The sequence below is a fragment of the Dasypus novemcinctus genome, chromosome 2 (assembly GCF_030445035.2).
Source record: "Dasypus novemcinctus isolate mDasNov1 chromosome 2, mDasNov1.1.hap2, whole genome shotgun sequence".
NCBI lineage: Eukaryota > Metazoa > Chordata > Mammalia > Cingulata > Dasypodidae > Dasypus > Dasypus novemcinctus.
Genome location: NC_080674.1, coordinates 44,502,626 through 44,517,380, shown reverse-complemented (window position 1 = coordinate 44,517,380; position 14,755 = coordinate 44,502,626). Strand labels below are relative to the sequence as shown.

General features: G+C 38.3%; 2 protein-coding genes and 1 long non-coding RNA gene across 4 annotated transcripts in view; 1 reads left to right on the top strand and 2 right to left on the bottom strand.

Annotated features, from left to right (window-relative positions):
• The window catches only part of LOC139436406 (uncharacterized), a 41,619-nt gene extending 31,153 nt beyond the window's left edge, over nucleotides 1-10,466 (bottom strand). Inside the window, exon 1 of the long non-coding RNA XR_011645644.1 lies at nucleotides 10,334-10,466. This is a non-coding gene — a long non-coding RNA (uncharacterized lncRNA). The remainder of the gene's footprint in view (nucleotides 1-10,333) is intronic.
• Nucleotides 5,868-14,755, top strand: part of MROH2B (maestro heat like repeat family member 2B) — a 61,227-nt gene continuing 52,339 nt past the window's right edge. For both annotated transcript variants that reach the window (XM_058308383.2, XM_058308373.2), the window contains exons 1-5: nucleotides 5,868-6,385; nucleotides 7,650-7,711; nucleotides 9,779-9,889; nucleotides 12,400-12,559; nucleotides 13,253-13,351. In XM_058308383.2, the coding sequence (XP_058164366.1) occupies nucleotides 6,358-6,385; nucleotides 7,650-7,711; nucleotides 9,779-9,889; nucleotides 12,400-12,559; nucleotides 13,253-13,351 (460 nt within the window). In that variant the 5' untranslated portion in view covers nucleotides 5,868-6,357. The remainder of the gene's footprint in view (nucleotides 6,386-7,649; nucleotides 7,712-9,778; nucleotides 9,890-12,399; nucleotides 12,560-13,252; nucleotides 13,352-14,755) is intronic.
• Nucleotides 13,409-14,059, bottom strand: LOC101412104 (cytochrome c oxidase subunit 5A, mitochondrial-like). Its single transcript, XM_012528372.4, has one exon. The coding sequence runs from the start codon at nucleotides 14,057-14,059 to the stop codon at nucleotides 13,658-13,660; it is 402 nt and encodes a 133-aa protein (XP_012383826.1). The 3' UTR covers nucleotides 13,409-13,657.

Here is a 14,755-nt window from a genome sequence, read left to right as displayed (position 1 = left end):
GAGTTTCTTGGCTTAAGCACAGGGAAGAGAAATCCAGGAAAACCTGGAGGTCTCCCTGGGTTGAAGTGATGGACTTGGGAGCCCAGGGAGGAGGTGGTAGATAGAGTTTAGAATACTGAAGAGGAGATATGTGAAAAGGGAGGGAGTTGTTGAGATCTGCAAGGGGCCTCCTGTGGCCTCTAAACTGAGTACAAAGTAGAGCAATGCATACGAGGTAAACTGAGCCTGGAGAAACAAACTAGGCAAAAGGAGAAAAGGAAATAACCCCCAAAGTTTTCATAGTCCTGAGAATAACCCATGTTTTCTAATAGCCAGAGTGCAAAACCCTATAATTCCTGGGGCATCAGGTAGTACTCAGGAGGATATTGGCACAGTAGTGGGGCTACATTAGCCTTATATTAAAGGTGCCTGGTACCACCTTAGAAAGCTTAAAAGCAAGTCTTGAAAGGATCAGACTGTTTCCAAGTAACTTAACCTTTTCACAAACCAATCTCAAAAATACAGGAGGGATGCGGCTATAGCTCAATCAGTTGGGCTCCCGTCTACCATATGGGAGGCCCTAGGGTCATATCCCAGGGCATCCTTGGGAAGGCAGGCTCGCGGGCACATGGCAGAGAGCTGCTGGCCCAGGCACCGCAGAGTGCTGCCGGCCCGCAAGAGCCACAGAGTGCCCCTGGCCCGCAAGTGCTGCGGAGAGCCAACTCAGCAAGGTGATGCAACTAAAAGGGAGACAAGCAAAAACGCAGAAGAACACGCAGCAAATGGACATGGAGAGCAGATAGCAATCAAAAAGCTGCAAGGGGGGGATTAAAAAAATTTTTTAAAAATACTTACAGGTATACAAAAATATTTAATACCTAACAAGATAAAATTTACAATGTCTGCCATCTATTGGGGAAAAATACCAAAGATTCAAAGAAACAGGAAAATTCAACCAATAATAATAAGAAAAATAATCAATAAATAGAATCAGAGCTAGAAATGACATAGATGGTAGAATTAGTTGGCAAGAATATTAATAGAGTCCTTATAACTCTATTACTGATATTCACAAAGCTAGAGAAAAGATTGATCCTGCTAAAGACACATAGAAGATATTTTTAAAAGACCCAAATCAAATTTCTAGAAGCGGAAATTTCAGACATTAAGTGACTGAAATGAAAAATATACCATATGGTACAGTAGTTAAGCAATGCAAAGAAAAGATTAGTGAACTTATAGATACTGCAACAAAAAATAAAACCCAGAAAGATTTTTTTTTGAGTTGTGAGACAATTTCAAATTGCTTAATATATACATAGTTGGAGTCTCTGAAGGAGGGGAGAGAATGAGGAGAACAAAAGAAATATCTGGAAAACACTGGCCAAACATTTTCCAAATTTGATAAAAATTATAAATCAGCAAAGTCAGGCAGCTCAATGAGCCCCAAATACAAGCAACATGAAGATAACCACAACAAGGCATATTATTAGCAAATTGCTTAAAGTTAGTGATAAAGATAAAGGCTTAAAAAGCAGCCAGAGAAAAAAGACACAGTATATACAGGGTAACAAAGATAAAAATGACAATAGAGTTATTATTAGAAACAATGCATACCAAAAGACATTGGAGAAACATCATTAAAACACTTAGAGAAAAAATTTCAGTGTACCAGTCTATATCCAACAGCAACAAATCCTTAAAAATTAAAATGAAAAAATTTGCCAGAGACATATAAAAGCTGAAATAATTCAAGACCAGTACACCTGCCCTTCAAGAAATGTTAAAAGAAATTCTTCTGGCTAAAGGAAAATGATACCAGATTGAAATTTGGATAAATGCAATGGAATGGAGAACACCAGAAATGATAAATAATTGGGAAAATATATACTTTTTTCTTATCTCTTTAATTTGTTCAAAAGATAATTGGCTGTTTAAAATAAAGATGTTATAAATATAGTGGGGTTAATAACATAGACGTTAAAAGTATGGCAACAACAGCACAATGATCGAAAAAGAAGAAATGGAAGTATGCTTCTGTAGTATTCTTATACTACATATAAAGTCATATAATATTATATGGAAATAGCCATGCCATGATATGTAAAAGATATATATTATAAATGTGCACAGATTAAACAGACTAAAGAAGATATGGATGAAAAATAAACACATGAAAATATTCTGAATATGATTAGCCGTTAGGGAAATGCAAATTAAAACCACCATGAAATATCACTTTACAACTATTAGAATTACTAACATTAAACATACTGAGCAAATCAGGCATTGGCAAGAATGTGGAGAAAATGGAGGGCTCATACATTGCTGGTGAGAAGGTAAAATGTAACCATTCTACCCTCGGTATTTACTCAAGAGAAAAGAAAACAAATGACCACAGAAAGACTTGTATGTGAATGTTCATGTACAGTTTTTTTTTAATAAGTAGTCAAATACTGTAAACAATCTAAATGTCTTTAATGGGTAAATGGATAAATAAGTTGTGGCATATTAATACAATGAAGAACTATGCATTAATAAAAAAGGAATGAACTACTGATACACACAAATAAATCTCAAAATAATTATGCTGAATATAATAAACCAAAAAGAATTTTTAATGTATGCTCTATAGCCCTATTTATATAAAATTCTAGAAATTGTGGTTTCCTGACTCAGGGGCACAAGTGAACAAAGAGGAGAGGTTTCGATTACAAATGAACACACGGAAATGCTGCATATGCTTATGACTCGTCTATAGGCCATTTAAACTACCAAAATCATGAATTAGAACTGTGTTTTTAATCTTATAAAAAAAAACCAAAAGACACCTGAGATGTGTGTATTTTTTAATAAGAGATTTTTTTCTTTCTACATGTAAAAATATAGAAAGAAACTATGGTCATCCAGAAATCATGGATTTGCCTTTTACTCATTAAAGATATATTTCTGATTATTTTTCTCCTGAAATTTACTTACTTGGCTAATCAGGGGATCCAGGTAATTCTTTATGAAATGGTAAGATAATGAAAGTATCAAAATTTCAATTTTCTAGCTGCATTAAAGATGAGTTCCTCAGTCAAAAAGATAATATCTCTCACTAACATGATCTGGGAATCAAAGAAGTGACTGGCAATTAAAACCCAACTTTTTTTTAAAACCCAACTTTTCTAAAAGCTCTGTCCAAGGCTGAAGAAGCTTCAGAAAGCAGAAAGCCAATCGATATGATGCAAGGCCAAAAGGCAAGATCTTCAGAGAGAAAGGACTCCTGTTGGTTCGCCCACTATTCCAAATTATGAGGAAGCCAGGCTGGGTGCTTCTCCCAGAACTTGCCAGGAACAAATCCCAGTATGAGAGGTTCTGAGGAACAATTCCTGAAGGGATGACTTTAAAACCATATTCTCTTTTTTAAAATGTAGCATGCTTAATAATACTCAGCAAAGGAACTGGTGACTATACATGTTTCAATTCATGGCTAGTCTTTCTTGAGGATAATTAATCAACCAACAAATGTAATTGAGAGTCTGTCACTGTACTAACCTCTGAAGGGAATGTATGGGCCTTTCCTTACTGGTCACAGTGACAATTGCTTTGCATTCAGTCACCAGACAGTTCTGTGCCCTCCTCTCACTAAACCTCTGGCTGCTGCTATCAGTGCAGGGAAGAAAAGGAAGTCTCCTTGCTGGGCTTATGTACACAGAAGAGTATGAAAAATCCCCTATCCTCAAATGGTCCAAATGCAAAGCTTCATCTATAAATTTGTCATTTAGGAGTGAGAAGCAATGCTATAAATAGTTTGGATATTACCAAGAAAGTAGAAACAAAGTTTGGCCCTTGAAATGATCCCTTTGTCACTAATCTGATCCCCGTGTTATAACAGTTGAGAAAACTGAGCCCTGACAGGTTGATTTTGCCCAGAGTAATATAAGTTTGAGGCAGAACCTGGATACAATACAAGTTTATGACACCAGGTCTCGTGCTGTTTCTTCTCTTCCTTTTCATTTCATACATGAGTACTGATGGCTCTGGGAGAAAAAAATGTAACCTGTACACTGTATATTTGTAATAAAAACAATTTAAAAAACTGTTGAAAACAATAGTCTATACCTTGGAAATACAGAAAAATCAAGAAAATATTATTTATGCTCACTGCTCATGCAGAAGGGAAAAACTTAGAAAATCTGTTGTCTTCTGTTTAGAGAAGGAAGCAGATGAGTTGCTCTGAATGTTTGGAATCTGTTTAGAGAAGAAAGCAGATGGTTGCTCTGAATGTTTGGAGAAGGACTCATCTCTACTTTTGAGGACCAACTCAAGCGCTCCCCTGTGCTCTGTGGACAGAATTCACAACTCTTTCAATGCTCTTTGTTTACTCCTCTATCAAAAGTCACTACTGTGTCTATAAATTGGTTATTACCCTGAGATTGTGAGTTCCTTGAGGTTGGTACCTAGCCTCCTTCATCATGATATGCCCCAGCCTCTCTATCATGGAGCGTCTTGCATAGCAAGTACTCAGGAAATAGAAAGTAGAATAAAACGACATCAAATTAATTGTTTTGAAGTTTTAAAAAACTATCTCTAATATTGCTTTATGAAAAGGTACATCAATGGGTGAATTTGCTTTATCCATGAAAAGATATTTAGCAAAAAGATATAGGTGATTTAATTGCACTGCTGAATAAATTTCAAAGTCAGTATAAATCAATCTTCTCCTAACTTCCCTAATCAAGGACATCTTTACACTATATATAGGTACTCAGGATAATCATTGCCTCCATTCACAAAATGTAAGAAATTGATTATAAGTTACCTAAACAGATAGCTTTCTTACTATTGATTCTATTTGCACATGATTCTTTAAGATTCTAAGGGTAGGGAAAAGCACATAGTTTCCAAAGTTTTTATTTCCTTACTCAGGACAAAAAGAATTTCATACAACTTTTCTCTGCAGTCAATACCTCTCTAACCCATCAAGTATTGGCCAGCTCCCCAGTGGTGAATGAGGTATGGTGATCGAGAAAACCAACTGCTATTCTTACCCAGCCACAACCAATACCTTTCAGTTAACTGCTAAATTCTCAATTACCCACTTATGGGTAATTGGACAAGGATCTTGGCCCATGCTCCTTAGACTTTAGAATGTATAAGAATCACCTAGGATATAATTAAAACTACTAATTCTTTCCTTTCCTTCGAATTTACCAGGTATGAGTGGGGCCTGGTATTTTTTAAAAGGCAGTTTAAAGTCACCAGGTACATGTGAGGTGTTTGCAGACCACCCTGAGAAACTGAGTGACTTAGGAAACTGGAAATGTTCTTAATGACCAGCCTGCTGAGGACCTCTGTAATAGACATAGTGCAAAATATTTATCTATGAGAAGAATGATGAATTAAAAGTTTTTGCTGGAAGCATTGACTCTGAATCTAAAAAAAACTTCATTCATGGTGGGAAGATGGCCAGAGAAGCAGTAGCCACTGAGAACTGTCATGGGCCATTCTCTTTATCCCTGTCCACATTCAGCCTGATAGACTGCATGTGTCCCCTTTCCACTTCCTTTCTAATAGCCACCACATTACCATATAGTCTGGAAATACATTAAAGAAAGTGGTTATGTTAGTTTGGGGTTACGGTGGCATTGGGACCAAATTCGGGTCCATGCTAATAAAATTAAAGCATTATGGCCAAGAGATCTGGATAAGAAGAGTTTTGGAAACAAGAGAAAATGGAGTCAGAGAAAGAGTCTGTGAGTCTGCAGTGAGACCAAGAACCAGACCAAATCAGTGGGGTGAGACAGGGAAGGAGGTAGGGAAGGTTTGGCTTTGCTGCTGTCAGTTGGACATTCCATTCAACTGCCCCTGCTGGGCATTCCAGTCCACTGAGCATGCTCAGTTGGTGTGACTGACTTTCACCAAGTAGAACAATCAAGATCACCAGAGAGGCTTTACCAACACCAAGCCAGAACATTGACCATTGAAAACTATTCCCAGATTTGTAATCAATGGACCCAAGCTTAGGGAGAGGAACTCCTTTGGTCTGCAACAATGGTTTGAGACCCAGTATCTAATTCCTTCCTTCTTCTCAGTTAGTTTGGGCTGCACCAAAGGGAAATATTCAGTGAGATGCAGCCATTTTTTTGGTCAGCAGGCACTCAGAAGCAAGAAAATGTCACAGTGATAGTAGACAGCATCCTTTTCCTCACATCAAGCCCTTTGCTGGAAGCTCCAAGATCTTCGTGCCGATCAAGCAGATGAAGGACTTTCATTTAGAGAACCTTATGTGAACCTTATATGAGAAACTTGCCAACTTATTCTTTGATTTTTTAGACTTACCCTTTGTGATACTTAGGTGCTGACTGTTAGGGAGCCTGAAACAACCAAGATATGACTCAGGGCATGGAGGAATCCACAGGTAAATATCCTGGGCTCTGAGAAGTTAGAGCTCTGCTGTGTGTTATGTCTGTGCAATTATATGCATATGTGGGGTTGGGGGATGAATCGTGTTTGTCATTGTGGAAAGTCTGTATGCCTTGAGGGTTTTATGAAATGATACACTGAAGTAAGATTATTTTGCTTTACTCTCCCTTTATTCCAAAATAATTTTAAAAATCTTGATTGTAAAGGACCAGTGACAAACTGGAGGTAATTGTGTCTTACCTACTTTAGGAATATATAGTTTACCTGAAGAGAAAGTGTCTACGTAACTATCTTGTTTGATTTGAATTCCTATAAAACTCCTTTGGAAATACTTTCCCCAATTTTCAAGTATTGTTGTCTTTCTGCTCTACCGAAAAAAGACTGTGCTAAAGGTTGTGTGTGTTCTGATTTATAGACTCATGGGAAATCATCAAAATCATCTCCAGGGAATCTATGTAGCACATTTGTTTGAGTGCCTGCTTCCCATATATAAGGTTCCAGGTTCAATCTCTGGTACCTCCTAAAAAAATAATCAAAATAATAAAGAAACTACCACACTGAGTTAATGAATAAACTTGGTCTTTAAAAAAAAAAAGCATCTCCAAAAGGATGTTTTCTACCAACTTGTCAAGTGCCCTGAAATTCCTCTGACTCCTTTTATTCTATTTTTCCAGTTTTCCAAAGTGTTCTGCTCAAATACAAATATTCCTGGAAAGTACAAGGCAAAATCATTTAGGTCATTGTCAGAAAATAGCAAAGTACCATGAGCATGGGACCAGGGGAAGGACCCACCAGAGGCAGGAGGACAGACAGAGGTGAAGAGGATGTAAAAAAAGGAGGAGATATTGTGGAAGAAGGAGCTGAAAATAAAGAACTGTCTTGCGTCACTGCCATTTAATCCTCAAGTCAGGTGTATGAGGGATTTAGCTTATGGCATCCTACTCCTAGGCCTTACTAGAAAGGGGGATGTCCTCTCTAGCAGGGACAAATAAGAAGCTAGCACCTTTTATCTTCTCCTCCAACTTAATTTAAATTTATAAAAAGTTATTGAGCATCTGCTATTTGCAAGTATGTCATGGCTCTGAAATATGATTAAGAAATAGTCCCTGTCAGCAAAATACTAATAGTCAAGGAAAAAGGAAAAGAAATAAAAGAGAAAGCAGGAGAGAAAGGGGCCGAGAGAGAAAGAATATTCCGTGACTGCTGCATAGTAATTAATAGAAGACATTTTTTAATTCTTCTTTTTCTGTGCATTCTAGAGATTTTTGTGGACATTAACCTTACTGTTGGCATGCTGAACAAGGAAGATGTTGTTAGCAAGGTAGGGCAGCTAGAGAAAAATCTCTTTCCCTTTTGCCTTTTCTATTCCAGTTGTTGCAATTTTTCATGTATGTTCTGAATTACCTCAACTTCCTTCTCTTGGCTTCTTAGATGACATTAGATTTTTCAGGAAATACAGTTGTAACAGAAATCATTATAATATTAAACAATGATATTATCATTCAAAGAATCACAGTACCCATTTCTAGAAGCTAGCAAAAGAATGGCTCTTTTACAACCTCATATAAGCAGATGTGGAAAGAAGTCAGATTTACAACTAGGTGGATTAGGGCTTCCTTCTGTGTAATTTGAGGGTCCCTATGAAAAGCACAAAAGCTCTCCACCATTCATTTGTAATGATATTTCACAATTAGAAATTTACTTCTCTGCAAGATGAAGGTTTTTCTGGCTTCAACAATCTTTTATAAAATAAAAATAACTACCTTTTTTGAACACTTATCTAGGAAGTAGAGTACTTTCAAACATGCATACATTATATTATCTTTACTCTTCACAACAACTTTGAGGAATTTATTGCTATTTCCATTTGAAAACTGAGAAAAGCAAGGCACGTAGGAGTTAGATGTTTTGCCCAACTAAGCAGTAGACCTATATTCAAACCCATGTGTGTTTGACTCAGTGTGTATATATATATATATATATATATATATATATATATATATTTGCCTAGTGATTATTCAAGGTTGCCTTTCTGTGAAGGTTGCCTGTATATTTATCTTCTGAACTAGTGGGTTTCAACCCTCATTGTATATTAAAATCTCTTGGAGAGTTTTGAAAAAATACCAAAAGCCAGGCCCCACTGCCAGGGATTCTGACTTAATCCATCTGTGATTATCCTGGGGCACTCCTCCCAAAAGTTTCTAACATTTAGGTATGACTGAGGACTATTATGTTAATCTTTTAGTTGTAATTCACTTTCCAGTAGAGCCCTATTTCCCAAATATTGGGAATCACTTAGAGGTATGATCACTGAGCCCTAGAAGTACTGAAGGAGAATTTCTAGTGAAGTGGACCAGAAAATATGTACTTTTAACAAGCATATCCAAATTATTCTTGTGGTGAGCCCAGTTACAGTAACACTGCAATAGCTACAGCAATAGTCAGCATAACCAAGAGGTTCAGGTGCCAGCTAAGAGTCAGACTCTGAGGTTCAAAATGTAGCATTACTATTTACTAATAATTTAAGCTCTCTGAAACTTGATTTCCCCCTCTATAAAATGAGTATATTAGTAGTACCTAATGCAGAGGTTTATTGTGAGAGGCAATGAGGTATTCCAGGTAAAAGGTGACTGGCACAGTTCCTGGAACAAGGTAATGGTTCTATAAATATTAACTTTGCAAGGAGAGCAAGGCTGCAGAAAGCAGAGAAATCACATGGAGCAAGAGAAGAGCTCAGGGCGAGGTTTAGGCAGGCTCTGATAGGGAGGAAAGCAGAGAAATGCCAGTCATCTTCTAGAGGCCACAGAGCCACCTAAGAGATTTAGAAGAGGCTTCATTCACAGCATCTGATCAGGCCACATGCTTCCCAGAGGCTATAGCTCTGTCCCAAAGGACCCACAACCGTCCTCCACAAAGGCATGAATTAAACAATGCCCTATGGTCTCCTTTAAGAGAATTCCATAGTTCCATACTTTAGCAGACTCTTTTGGAATTACAGGGTGTTCCTTAGTACCTTAATCACTCCCTGGTTGTAAGAGTGGCAATTAAGGTAAAGTGGACCCTTCTACTCCCCCGAGTGCCTTATTCAGTGTCCCACAACAATGGTTTTCAAAAGGCTTTGTCATGTCAGCTAGCTTGCCCCTGCTTTCACTTAGATCTTGCCATAGAACTATGGTCAACTTAAAACAGTTGTGCTTTGCTTTACACATAAGCCTTTGATACCTAGAAATGCCTATTATGACCAGGACATCACAATTAAGACGTAATAAGCCCATTGTATAGCAGAGAACTAAATTGCTTAGTTTAATGATGTCATTCATTTGAGCTTCAGCTGATTCTTTTAGTTTTGGCAACTCACATTACTGCATATATACTTGTATATTAACAGGAAGAGATTTATACTCATCTTGCTACCATTATTCAGAATACTGACATCTTGGATGATGCACTTGTTCAACGGTTGATTTTTTCTGCTTCTAAGGACATGAGAGACAACAGTGTAAGTTTGGTTCTCTATGGTGAATCAGCATCAGAGACAAGCAAAATGGTCTTTAAGTAGCCCAGCTGCACCCATGTGGCTGCTCATAGGCTTTCCTGCATTGCTGCTAGGATCATAAGTCACTTTTGTTTGTTTTCAGAGTGTCTATTATTAAGCCCTTCACAGATAGAGAAACTGAGTAAGAGAAACTTTAGAGGTGATGATATCTGTATTAGTCAGCCAAAGGGGTGCTGATGCAAAATACCAGAAATTGGTTGGTTTTTATAAAGGGTATTTACTTGAATTAGAAACCTACAGTTACCAGGCTGTAAAATGTAAGTTACTTCCCTCACCGAAGTCTATTGCCATGTATTGGAGAAAGATGGCTGTCAATGTCTGTGAGGGGTCAGCCTACCTGGGTCCCTCTCTTCCCAGGGCTTGTTTCTCTCTGGCTCAGCTGCTTACCTCTCTCCAAAGGCCAGCTGTAGACTATCAGGTGACTGGCTCTGTCTCTCTCCCCAGGGCTTTTCTCTGGGCTCAAATGCTCTCTTCCTCTGTGTGCTTATTTTTTCCAGGCTCCAGTTCAAAATTCCAACCAACTCCTCTGCTGTGTAGTTTTCTCTGTGAGTCCCCACCCCCATCCTACTGATGTGGCCCAATCAAAGCCTTAATCATTATTTAACCATGTAAAAGTAAAACCTCTGAATCCAATACACTCTAATATGATCAGTAGAAAAGACCAGTTTACAAACATAATCCAATATTTCTTTTTGGAATTCATCAATAATATCAAACTCCTACAATATCCAGTCCACTTTTACATGAAGCTGAAACCTAGAAAGAAAAAAAAAAAGTTTTTCAAAGTAACACTGCTATCTACTTTCAGAATAAGTGACTTAGAAGTCAATTTTCTTAGTTCCCACATAAAGTCTCCTTATGTGCCTACTTGTCTTTGTCTGCTAGACATTGTGTTTGAAAAATTACCTGTAGGAATAATTTGAGTCCTAGGATGGTGTTATTTTCTTCCATAAAGGATATTTATTTGTTCCTGCCAAGGGCACTAATGACCTATAATCATCTTAAATTAATTTCAGGATTTAAGATTTTCTGGAAGACTTAGGTGACTCAAAGCTGGATTCCAGTCATGTGATGGCTGATTTTTCAGTTGAACCTTACTTCTAAGTGCAGTACTTTGGAATCTTAGTCCATAAAGATGGGATGTGGAATTACCAGGATCCTATTTTATGTTGGCCCTGAACTCTTACTATTTGCCCCAAATGCTGCTAAAGCAGCCTCAAATGCAAGGTTCATCTCTCTGAATTTCCATTCTTTTCCAGATCCCAACTCAGCATTTCCTCTGTATATTGAGAGTTATTTGATACTTTTATTAATATATATTTTTAATATCTTGTCCAGCTGTTTTTCTTTTAGGAGGTACTGGGGATCAACCCAGGATCTTGTACATGGGAAGCAGGCACTCAACCACTGGGCTACATCCACTCCCCAACTAGAGTTGTCTTTTATATTTTTGTTTTTAGAAGGTACTGGGGATCAAACCTGGGACCCCATATATGGTAAGCAAGCACTCAACCACTTGAGCTATATCCATTCGCCTCCAGCAACTTCCATTGTCTTCAAAAGGTATTTTAGTCTGCTAGGCTGCTGGAAGCAATATACCAGAAAAGGGTTGGCTTTTACAAAGGGGATGTATTAGCTTTCAAGCTTATGGTTATGAGGCTAAGAAAAATGTCCATATCAAGGAATCATCAGGCAATGCTTTCTCCCCAAAGACTGGATGCTGGTGATCCTGGATTCCTCTGTCAAATGGCAAGGCACATGGCAACATCTACTGGTTTCTCCCATCTTTTCTAGGTTTTGTTGCTTCAGTTTATTGCTTCCGTGACTTTCTCTCTCCTCTTTCTGAATTACATTATCTTATAAAGGATTCCAGTAGGAGGATTAAGACCCATCCTGACCCAGGCCTTAATGGAAGCTACCTAAATCAAATAGTTCTACTTGCAATAGGTCTACACCCACAGGAATGGATTATCTTTAAGAACATATTTTTCTGGAGTTCATTCAACTTCAAACCACCACAAAATGTATCCCTTCTAATACCTCCAATATTGAAGATAATTAGTCTAGGACAACAGTAAACCCCAAATCTCTCAACGTCTAGTTCCAATTTCCTTGTATTCCTCCTTTTACCTTTGCAGCCATAGTAATTCCTATCATGTAAACATAAACCATAATTCCAATGTTCATGGTGCCTGGTCAGTTAGCAAGAAGACATGCATTGGCCGCAAGTTCACAAGAACCCTATTAAAACATGATTTTTAAGTGCATTCAAACTAGCTCTCCTTTTTTCAGCTGCTGACACTTAACCAAAAGTCTCCACCATGGTTTTATAACTGCCTGTCCTTTCTCCATACCAAAGCAAGGGGAATTATAAATATTATGTAGACTATTTCCCCTCTTCAGACTCACTCTGCTATTCCTCTATTTGTTATTGTCATTTTCATTTTCCTCAGGTTCTCCGAGAAATTAGAATGCTAGCTGGTGAGGTCTTGGTGTCCCTTGCTGCACACGACTTCAACTCTGTGATGTATGAAATACAAAGTCACTTCAGGATCCTAGAGCTACCAAATGAATTTGTTGTGCTTGCCCTGGCTGAACTAGCAACCAGCTATGGTATAGTGGGAATATTCTCTATGCTTTCCCTCAGAAGGAACTACCCCTAATTATTTAAAACCTAAATGGGTACCAATGAGATACAGACTGGAGAGCAGCTCTACCTTCTGCCATGCTAAAGAATATTGGTAGAGGAATGTGGGCAATTATTTCTGAGTATAAATGAGTCTGATGAAAGCTTTTGGTCCATGCTGCTCTGAGTTTGGCTGGGATCTCCCACTCTCACCTTTCATCTGCCCTTACATTTAAGAAGGATGGGTTCTACAAGATTTATCCTGGAAACCACTGAGCCCTTATATGAAGGAAGGGTTTCCTACTATTTGTTTCTTTGCTACTTTATTTACAAGAGATTTATTATTGAGCATGTATTACATGTGCTAGTTCCTGGTGGGAAAGGTGGGATTAATAAAATATTTGTACAAATAAGCAGTTGCCACTAAACAACAGGTATAGGTGGATTTATAGCTGGTGAATTATTTAGAACCAACCATCCCTTGATTCTCTAATGCCAGCCTAGCATTAAAGTCAGGGTGGAGGGTGATAGAAGAGAACATGTCAGGGTAGAGTTCCTCCTACTGCACCTCACCTACCTCCTCTATGCTCCTGTAATGCTTATTGTTGATGTGAGGAGGAGTCACAGAAACACCCAGTGTGGGTAAGTAATGCCTTTCTCTTTCATCCTCCTCAATGCAGTGTCCCAGAGCATTCCGTTCATGATGATGACCCTGCTCACCATGCAAACCATGCTCAGGCTGGCCGAGGATGACAGTATCAAGGCAGCTTTCTGTCTCGGTGGGTTTCCCTCTGGCTTTGTCTTCACTTAAGATCATACTATAAATTGTCTTCTTTTTTTTTTTTTTTTTCAGTTCAAACTCATTTCCCTTTTATTAAGGTCCAAGTTACCATGACATGGTTTGGTATTCAATAAAGGAAAACTTGTTTGAATAAGGTAATATGTTATCATTAATGTTATCATTAATATTTCCAGGTGACAGTTTATGATCAAGTAGCAACACCAATAAACCTTGGAAAGACCATCTATGGGAATTTACACTTTGTCAAGGCCCAGTTCCTCTGGAGTGGAGATTCCCAATTCATTTAAAGTTGGTCTAAGTTCCTGGATGACATAGGGTAGATTTCCTTATGAGGTCCTGCTTTGTCCTTAACAACCTCTAGGATGCGCACTGCGCTAGCAAAGTCATTTAACCGTCTGCATGCCCGCAAAGCAGCATCAAGGATTTTGGGTTCTGGAACCGGATCGTAGCCAACAAGCGTGTTCATTCCTTTACGTAATTCCCAGGCATCGATATCTGGCTTGTTGAAGTATGTCACCCAGCGAGCATCAAACTCCTCATCTGTCTCTTGTGACCCATGGGAGTAGCAGCGAACTGACTGGACAGCGGCGACCGAGCCGTGGGCCGGGGCGGGGTGCAGGCGGCCTCGAAGGCCCGCCCGGGAGGCTGCGGCTGCAGTGCATCGGCGTGGAGCAGCGCCCAGCATGACGGCGAGCGCCACGCCCCAGCCAAGGCTGAAGATAAATTTTCTTCTAAATTGAGCAAATGTCTAGTTTTTCTACTCCAGTCTTGTTCTTAATGTCAGTATAAATGGATTAATAACCTAATGTATTTTTGTAGGACCATAATTTTTTTTTAAATTTTGTTGAAGTAAACATACACTTTGCAAAGCAAACAAATCAGAAGTGTACAGGTTTTATGTGTTACACAAAATGAGCATATCCATTTGATCATCAATCAGGTCAAGAAGTGGGACATTATACTCATGCTGTTTTGTGTAGCTGTAGTCAATTTTTATTTCCATATTCCCTTACATGCTTGTACTATAATTTCCTTTTCCATTCTACCTGTTGGCAGATTTGGATTTTCTGTTAGAAGTAATTTTTTTTTAAAAGGCAATATGAACATTCTTCTACAAATCTTACATGTATGCATTTCTAATGTCTATATACAGGAATAGAATTGTTGAATCTAAGGAATGTGTATTCAATTTGGATAACTACTGACAGTTTTCCAGAGTACTTGTACCAATTCACCCTGCCACTAGCAATATATGAGAATACCAGCTGCACCTTAGTCTTGCCTATATCTGGAACTGACTGGCTTATATTTTAGCTACTCTGGATAGTATACAGTATGATCGCATTAAATTTTTAATTCCAATTTGCTAATGGGGCTGGAC

What these genes read in the sequence shown, in the direction of transcription:
- LOC101412104 (XM_012528372.4), bottom strand. Translation starts at nt 14,059, where the DNA reads ATGCTGGGCGCTGCTCCACGCCGATGCACTGCAGCCGCAGCCTCCCGG.